The sequence below is a fragment of the Nicotiana tabacum genome, chromosome 1 (assembly GCF_000715075.1).
Source record: "Nicotiana tabacum cultivar K326 chromosome 1, ASM71507v2, whole genome shotgun sequence".
Lineage (NCBI taxonomy): Eukaryota > Viridiplantae > Streptophyta > Magnoliopsida > Solanales > Solanaceae > Nicotiana > Nicotiana tabacum.
Genome location: NC_134080.1, coordinates 154,767,576 through 154,776,908, shown reverse-complemented (window position 1 = coordinate 154,776,908; position 9,333 = coordinate 154,767,576). Strand labels below are relative to the sequence as shown.

Genomic DNA, 9,333 nt, shown 5'->3' with positions numbered 1-9,333 from the left:
GTTCGGAGAATTGTTTAAAAATGTCGTCTCTATATAAAGTATAGTTTGATTGCTCGTGGACGAGTAATGATTTATAAGTAGCACGTTGATGATAGGCTATAATTATGTATTTTAGTCGCTTATTACATTCTAATATAATGCACTTTAATTGAGTTTGAGCTTTAATCGTTAGTGTTTGCACTAATTGCGTATTTTATGCCTTACAAGAGTGATTCCGAGCTATGTAGATATTATGGAATGAATTCAAGTGGTTTGGAGCTTTGAAGTCTGAGTAAAATCCCGAGGAATCAAGCTGAGATCGTGTTCGGGGATCAATGGATGATAGTTAAGAATGAACGGAGAATCGAGCAAATATACGGTGCATTGTCTAATAAAATACACATAACATTTTACTCAGAACTCCATTTGGGCTCCACAATATATCGTTAGAAAGTTATTTGAAAGGGCTACAACTTTCATGTTTTGCATTTTATCAAATTCCCGCTATCGCGGCGCGCCTGTGGAAATTTCCTATAGCCTCTTAGAATTAGCTCTCTTAACTTCCCCACAAGCACACTGCGTGGCGCGTCGCCCCATGCGGCGTGCATGTGCAAATTTTATAGAGCCAGAGTCCTATTTCATGCGAGAGAAGGTATTTTCGTCTGGGCCCGACCATACTTGGTATAAATATATGAAAAAAATGCTATTTTAAGTAGGAGGACATACTTTTGACATAATTTAGACCTAAGGAGGTTAAGGAGGCCGGGGATTCGACCTAAGAAGGCAAGAACTCACTAGGATCAAGACGGAGAATTCTTCTACGTGTTTTTCACTTCCTTCTTCCTATTTTTATTATTGGTTATGAATTCTAGTATTGTAGTTATGCATACTATTATGAATAGCTAATTTGTTATCTAGGGTTTTGATGGAATCTATTGGAGGATGATTTTCCTGTTACGTTAATATAGATTTGCTGTAGCTTTTTCTCTATTTGTTCAACTACATTTATATTGTGGTTGATTGAAGAGCTCTCAATCGACTGTGCCTATTTAGTGTGTATTACTCAAGAAAGAGTGCATATTTAGGTAGTTGTTGAACTATATCATTCCTAACTTATATGAAAGATCAATACGAAGGGTTTGAAGGTGGGATTAGGGATAACGAAACCTTGGGTGCGATCATAGTGAGCCATACTTAATGTCAGCTAGCGTAATTCGGGAGAATATGTCTATTAAGTTATGGTAATTATTCGGTAGAGAGTTGCGACAGTCAGAACGCTCATGATCGGTAAAGAATACTTAGACGAATTTATAGAAAACGTAGCGGAAAAGATTCCGACAATAGGGGAAATCATAACTCTAGACCTCCTTAATCTTGTATCTAACCCTTAGTATATTTAGTTGTTAATTTACTAAATTAATTTGTTAGTTAATTAGTTAAACACAAGAATCTTAATATTTATAAGTTTGGAATTATTCGAGCTTGTCTTCGTAGCAATATTGAACACTTGTAGCTAAGCCTTAGTTCTCTGTGGGATCCGACTCCGGACTTGTAAACCAAATTATATTTGCAACAGCTGCTTAGCCCTTTTTATAAGGCATAGTTGGGCGTGATCATACGTATGCACAAATGAGAAAATATTGTCACGACCCAAATTTTACTAAGGGTTGTGATGGCGTCGGACACCACTGTCAAACAAGCCAACTATAATTTACTAGCAATTTCTCATTTTAATTATTTTGAAATTATTTCCTTTAAATAAATAAATAATAAATAATAAACTCCGCTGGATAAATGATGATGTCTTTACAAAATTTAACTACTAAAAAATCTCGTGATCATCCCAGAACCCGGTGTCACAAGTACATGAGCAATTTCTAGAAAATAATGTAATACAATAACCGTCCGGAATACAATATTGGACAGAAAGTAAATACAGTAATCTGAAAGATACTCTGCTGGCTGCGGGTCGTCTCAAGAAGTGCAGCTCACCTAAGTCTCTGTATCAACCATGCTGCTACGCCCACTAGGCCACTAGAGATGCATGTGCCTGTGCAACAAAAATGTACAACAATTATAGTATGAGTACGAAAACAACGTGTACCCAATGAGTATCCCATCTAATCTTGAAGAAGTAGAGACGAGAGGTCGACTTCGACACTTACTAGTGGTCCAATATTAATAATTGTAAAGAAATGGGAGGAGATCATAAATTTTATGAAGTAATTATAAACTCATAAATCCGTATAATAGGTAAACAACTTCTCAAATATAATGGATTCCCAAGATTTACTTTTCATCATCTTTTATCAATTTATCTCCGGCCAGGAAAGGCAAATATCAACATTTATAAATCTCAGGCAAACAATGCAAGCATGCGCATATCATGTCGAGGTCGTACGACCCGATCCAACATAAATGTAAAATGTGCATTGCCGAGGTCGAACGATGTGAACCATAGATGCATCTATTACCCCGCTCGCGAATCATACATGCGACGCGGTCAACATAAATAAACAAACACCCTGCTCGCGAATCATACATGCGACGCATGTACACATAGAAATACATGATCAAACAGCAAATTAAGAATTTATTGAGGAACGTTTATCCAAATAAAAGCCAATTCTCTTTTAGCGATTTAAGAAAATGAAATTTAATCCCTTTTAGAAATTTATTTACCAATTTGATAAGATCTAAGCAATTCAACTGCCAACAAGATTACTCGGACTTATATATAATAGTAGCTACGCACGGACTCTCGTCACCTCGTGTGTACGTAGCCCTCACAAATAGGAGCACATAACCAATTATTTCACTTTTGGGGACAATTCCCTCTTACAATGTTAGAAAGGAGACTCACCTCGCTCCGAAGCCTATATTCCAATTCAAGAACGCGCTCAAACCTCCAAATTCGGAGCCGAACGATCCAAAACTATTCAAATAGGGTAAGAACTAGTCAATACATGCTCAAAAGTTCATATTCTAATTATTAAACCAATTTCCCAACCTTAAATGCAAGGTTCCTAAAATTCATCCCCGGGCCTACGTGCCCGGATTCCGAAATTTTTTGAAGAAAGTTGTTGCCCATAACCTAAGGATCAAGAATATATGATTTTTACTCCATTCTCTAACAAATTTCCTGGTTAAATCTTGTTTTTACATAATTCTAGGTTTTTCATCTACAACCCTTGATTTTCCCTAATTTTCACATGTTAATCTACCCATAATCCATGTATTTAACTTATGATGTGTAGAAATTACGTACCTCAATGTGCTAGGTGAAAACCCTATTCCAAAAGCTCCAAAAATCGCATAAGAGGATGAAGAAAATAAGCTAAATGGTCTAAGTCTCGAAATTAATAGCTGGACACAGCCCTCTGATATCTCATTTGCGACAGGGGGACCGCAAATACGACTTCGCAAATGCGAAGATTTCATCGCAAATACGACCCGACTAAACTGGCCTACTTCGCAAATGCGAAAAGGGTTCTGCAAATGCGAACCCTTCAGGCCTCGCAAAAACGACCAAAATATTGCAAATGCGAGCCATCCCCCCAGCCGCCCAGGTTCGTAAATGCGAAAAAAACTCGCAATTGTGATCATACCAGTACCAGCAATCCCATTTCTTAGCAAATCACTCCGAAGCTATCCCGAATCTCACCCGAGCCCCCGGGGCTCCAAACCAAACACCCGTACAAGTCTAAAAACATAACACGGACTTACTCGAAGCCTCAAATCACATCAAACAACAATAAAACCATGAATCGCACCCAATCCAAGCTTAATGAACTTTAGAATTTCAAACTTCTTCATTCGATGCCGAAACCTACCAAATCACGTGCGATTGACCTCAAATTTTGCACACAAGTCATATTTGACATTACGGACCTACTCCAACTTTTAGAATCGAAATCCGACCCCGATATCAAAAAATCCACTTCCGGTCAAACTTCTTAAAAACCATCAAATTTCTATCTTTAGCCAAAAGACTCCAAAATGACTTACAGACCTCCGAATTCACTTGCGATCATGCTCCCAATACCAGAATCACCATATGGAGTTATTCTCATACTCGAAATCCCAAATGGGCACTGATAACACTGAAATGCACTTCAACCAAACTTATGAGATTCTTCCAAAAGCTAACTTCCACAATAGGCGCTGAAATGCTCCCGGGTCCTCCAAAACTCGATCCGGACATACGCCCAAGTCCGAAACCATCATACGAACCTGCTGGAACCTTCAAATCCCGAATCCGAGGTCGTTTACTCAAAAATTCAATCTTAGTCCATTCTTTCAACTTAAAGCTTCCGAAATGAGAATTCTCTTTAAAAATAAACTCCGAACTTCCCGGAATTCAATTTCCCCGAATTCAATTCCCGGAATTCAATTCAGTTTTTGTAAAAACTGAAAAAAATTGTAAAAACAGAACAATAAATGTTTTTAATAAAATATTTTCGTTTTTTAAAACGGACAAAATATTTTTTTCAGTTTATTTAAAAAAACAAAAATATTTTTTCTTTAACAAAAAATGAAAAACGAAAATAAAACGAAATGCTTTAAAAACTGAAAAAAATGAAAAAAAAATATTTTATTAAAAACATATTTTTACAATTTTTTTTCAGTTTTTACAAAAAAATGCTTTTAAAAAATTGAAAAAAATGAAAAAAATATTTTTTTGTAAAAACTAAATTGTTTTTTATAAAAACTGAAAAAGAAGACTTTACTAAATTAGGGGACTATTAGTGCGTTAGTTTAAAAAAATGAAAATATTTTGTAAAATATTTATTTTTTAAATTTTACAAAAAGAATAATAATTATTTTTAATTTAACATTGACATTACGATCAAAGGGCATAAGTGAACCAAAAAAGTAGATAGAAGGAAATTTTTAGCTCAATAGATGGATGAAGAGTATTTTTAAACCTTTTCCAATAATTTAGGGGCATTTTGAACCCTTTCGGATAAATAAATGCTGAAACACGGCGGCCAAATATTCAGGAGTAATAAAAAATACCACACCTTTAGACCTAAAAAAAGGAAAAATAGGGGACTATACTGTACATCTAACGATTAACAAGGTTCTAGACAAGTGTAGAACATGTACAACTTGAAGAAGAAAAGAACCATCCAACCTTGTGCTTCTATTTCCTTCCAGAAGCTTCTAACTTTCCTCTATATAATCACCCCAACTTCTGCCATCATTCTCTGCAATCCAAAACGAAAACCTAGTTAAAATACAGCAAATCAAAATCCTACATTCAAAAGTATCTCAAAATTGAAACCAATTCAACCAAGAAGAGGAAGATGGATTTCAGGCTAATGGAAATTGACACACCACTGTTCCACACTCTCCAGCACCTTATGGACGCCACCGGTGAAGATTCCGACAAGTCCGTCAACGCCCCATCAAGGAACTATGTACGTGACGCTAAGGCAATGGCTGCAACACCAGCCGACGTGAAGGAATACCCTAATTCCTATGTTTTCGTTGTGGACATGCCAGGGTTGAAATCCGGAGATATTAAGGTGCAGGTGGAAGATGACAACGTGCTGCTGATCAGTGGAGAAAGGAAGAGAGAAGAAGAGAAAGAAGGGGCTAAGTATATTAGAATGGAGAGAAGGATTGGAAAATTCATGAGGAAATTTTCTCTGCCGGAGAATGCGAATACTGATGCCATTTCTGCTGTTTGTCAAGACGGGGTCTTGACTGTTACTGTCCAGAAGTTGCCTCCTCCAGAGCCCAAGAAACCCAAAACTATCGAGGTCAAAATTGCATGAGATATTAGAGTAGTTAATAATTACTCTGTTTTCTGGACATGGGATTGGGAAATGCTCTGTTTTGATGGTAATAAAATGGTAGAGATCTAGGAGTGGTGGTCTTTCCCTCTGTTTGTCTTTAATATTTCCCATGTTTTTTGAAGTATGATGAAATGTGAAGAACTAAATGTCTAGGTGTGCCATCTCTTCTTGTTTACTGCAGGGGAGATGCTACTACTATCTAGTTTTGTTTCTTCGACTACTATCAATATAGAGAGTGCAATTGTTCCTATCCAATGCATAAGTGCAATTATCTCAATATGGAGAATGCAATTTCTTTTTATCTGAACTCCTTTATGTCTATGTTTGACCAAAAAATTGCAAACCCTTCGTTAAACTAATTAATTTTGTGTCATGAGGAATTAAAGATAACAACCTCAGATCTATAAATGACAGCAGTGAGAGGAGATTAAATATGGTGTGCATTCCATGTCTAGACATAATTAACGATGATGGACTATCAAGCAATAAATAGCATTAAATGACATTAAAGTAAATAAGGAGAAGAATTTACCTAATATTGAATGGGGTGGATAATTCCTTCTTCTGACAAAGATTAATGATAGATAAATAATAGAATATTGGGACCTTTCTCGAATCTGATAGATAAGTGTGAATAATAGACAATCGAATATCTTTACAAAGGTAATGTTTGTATTTTATCTAGAGAGAGTCAGTTTTTCAAAGAGTGTTCTTATCAGACAATATTACATGTCTTTCACCTTATCTCTCTATCTACTTATATGGACATACCCATAATCAATCCTAAAAGTATAAGTACAGTTCTCCTAAAAGATCCTATTACAAAATTAGCTGTTGCTATTGCTCCTAACATTTGACCTAGGCCATCATTGGCTGCCCGGCTATGAAAATTATGTACTAGGTGACCTCGACCAAATTACTTTTCGTAATACCTCTTCATGTTAAATTTTCTTGAGGCAGATTTTGACATATACAGTTAGTCCCTTCGCTTATTGAGGTCGACTCTGGACGATCTTGATGAGCGGACTTTGTTAATCACGATTAGAAATTTAGGCGAGTATATTGAATAGTAACGTTTCAGACGTGATGGCTACGTGGCACTTTGCGAGTCGTCTCTTATAGTCACATCGATTCAGAGTGACGTCATGATACCATTTTCCCGATGTATAGTATCGTTTCTTGTGCCTCTGCCATTTCGATACCTGCACTGGGCATTGACAATTTGTTTCCTCGATATTAATGCCCGAGTTCTTATTCATGGGAGGCCCATGTACTATTTCTTCCACTGCTAGCTAGAGCATGCGCTATCGTATTCGTCTCACGCTAGATATGGACATATGGTGTATGGAAGGATGGTTCATTGCTCGAAGGAGAAACTTGTGAACTTGTTGTATGGTTGATAGTAAGTTATCCCAACAATGATCTAAGTTCCTAGGAGAATAGCCTAAGATATCTATGTGAATTTCCTAACATATTTTGCTATTTGAGTCTCACTTCACTTTCCATCAAACCTTGTTTGAAACTTACGCATCCCTGTCCAAAATGTTGCTTTTATATAGCAAAACAAAAAAAATATTTAAGTTATCTGCACTGTTAGGTAAAGATAATTTTAATGATCAGTGTGTTTTAATATATTATAATAATAAATTAATTAATCTACTATAAATATTTATAAAATAATTATTTTCACGTGATATGGTTATATAAATAATTTTTGCACGACAAATGAATAGAGCTAAAAGTTAAAAGACAAATAAAAAAAGAGCCCAAACGGAGAGGAGTAAAAATGTAAAATACATTACATGCTAGCAATTTGAACGACATGTAACTCGACCACATTCTAGACGAATGTAGAACATGGACAACGTCTAAACAGAAACTCCTAGAAACTTGCCACCTTCCTCTTCTATTTCTCTCCAGAAGCTTCCCTGTTTCCACTATTTAATCACCCAATCTTCATTCTTCCCTCAACATCCCCAGCAATTCAATTCTAAAACTCACAAAATTCCACATCCAAAAAAATCCCAGGATCATTGGAACCAAGTCAACCAAGAAGAGGAGAATGGATTTCAGGCTAATGGGAATTGACACACCACTGTTCCACACTCTCCAGCACCTTATGGACGCCTGCCGGTGAAGATTCCGACAAGTCCGTCAATGCCCCATCAAGGAACTATGTACGTGACGCTAAGGCAATGGCTGCAACACCAGCCGACGTGAAGGAATACCCTAATTCCTATGTTTTCGTTGTGGACATGCCAGGGTTGAAATCCGGAGATATTAAGGTGCAGGTGGAAGATGACAACGTGCTGCTGATCAGTGGAGAAAGGAAGAGAGAAGAAGAGAAAGAAGGGGCTAAGTATATTAGAATGGAGAGAAGGATTGGAAAATTCATGAGGAAATTTACTCTGCCGGAGAATGCAAATACTGATGCGATTTCTGCTGTTTGTCAAGATGGGGTTTTGACTGTGACTGTCCAGAAGTTGCCGCCACCTGAGCCTAAGAAACCCAAAACTATCGAGGTTAAAATTGGATGAGATATAGCAGTAGTTATTAATTACTCTGTTTTCTGGACTTGGGAATGGAAGTTCTCTGTTTTGATGTTTGATCTAGGAGCGGCGATCTTTTGCTTTTCTGTCTTTAGGTTATCTACTACTATGTTTTATAAGTATGATGAATGGAAAAATGTGTCAGTATGCTATATCTTGTGTTTAATGCAAGTGAAATGCTACTTTTCAGTCTGTGATTGCTATCCGTTGTTTCACATTATATGAATTAGTTTGACTACGCACGAAGTTTAAAAAAAAAATATTTTTGAAATTTGTGATTTTAAAAGTTTATGGGGTAAAAGTTTATGGGGTCATGACATTTGTGTGGCTATAAAAGTTTTTCATTAAGGGTAAAAGAATAAAATGTAAGAGTTTAAAATTGAATTATTTTCAAATTTAAAATGTGTCATTTATTTTGAAATATACTAAAAAGTAAAGTAACTCATTTAATATAAAATAATGGGAAATAAATATATAGAATACGATTATGTAGATATCTTGAGTGCAATTATTTTTTCTATCGGGACAGTGAACAAACTGAAATACTATTTACTACTCGCTATCACCACAATGAATAAATATTACTACCTCCGTCTCAATTTATTTTAATCTATTTTTTTTTTGGTTCGTTCCAGAAAGAGTGAACCCTTCTAAATTTGGAAATATTTAAGCTTAAACTTTCAATTTCAACTTTAATGAGAAGCTTTTATAATCAGGATTTTTTTTGACTTGTTTAAGATCACAAATTTCAATTTTTTTTATTTTTTCTTAAACTCTATGTCCAATTAAATAGGTTCACAAATTATAATGGAGGGAGTACTAGCAATAACCAGAGTACTGAAGAATGCAGTTTGTCATGTTCGGTGGCTAGTGGCTCTGGCAGAGCCACCTTATAGCAATAACCAGAGAAATGAAGAATGCAGTTTGTCATGTTCGGTGGCTAGTGGCTCTGGCAGAGCCACCTTATAGCAATAACCAGAGAACTGAAGAATGCAGTTTGT

At 36.0% G+C, this 9,333-nt stretch overlaps 2 protein-coding genes across 2 annotated transcripts; both read left to right on the top strand.

Annotated features, from left to right (window-relative positions):
- Nucleotides 1-5,180: 5,180 nt before the first annotated feature.
- LOC107832103 (17.3 kDa class II heat shock protein-like) lies at nucleotides 5,181-6,090 on the top strand. Its single transcript, XM_016659916.2, has one exon. It carries the CDS (start codon nucleotides 5,289-5,291, stop codon nucleotides 5,760-5,762), a length of 474 nt encoding a protein of 157 aa, XP_016515402.2. The 5' UTR covers nucleotides 5,181-5,288; the 3' UTR covers nucleotides 5,763-6,090.
- A 1,643-nt stretch (nucleotides 6,091-7,733) lies between these two features.
- LOC107813676 (17.3 kDa class II heat shock protein) lies at nucleotides 7,734-8,524 on the top strand. Its single transcript, XM_016638963.2, is given in 2 exon segments — nucleotides 7,734-7,911; nucleotides 7,913-8,524. Coding segments are annotated over 2 exon segments (474 nt in total). The 5' UTR covers nucleotides 7,734-7,845; the 3' UTR covers nucleotides 8,321-8,524.
- Nucleotides 8,525-9,333: the final 809 nt, after the last annotated feature.

What these genes read in the sequence shown, in the direction of transcription:
- LOC107832103 (XM_016659916.2), top strand. Translation starts at nt 5,289, where the DNA reads ATGGATTTCAGGCTAATGGAAATTGACACACCACTGTTCCACACTCTC.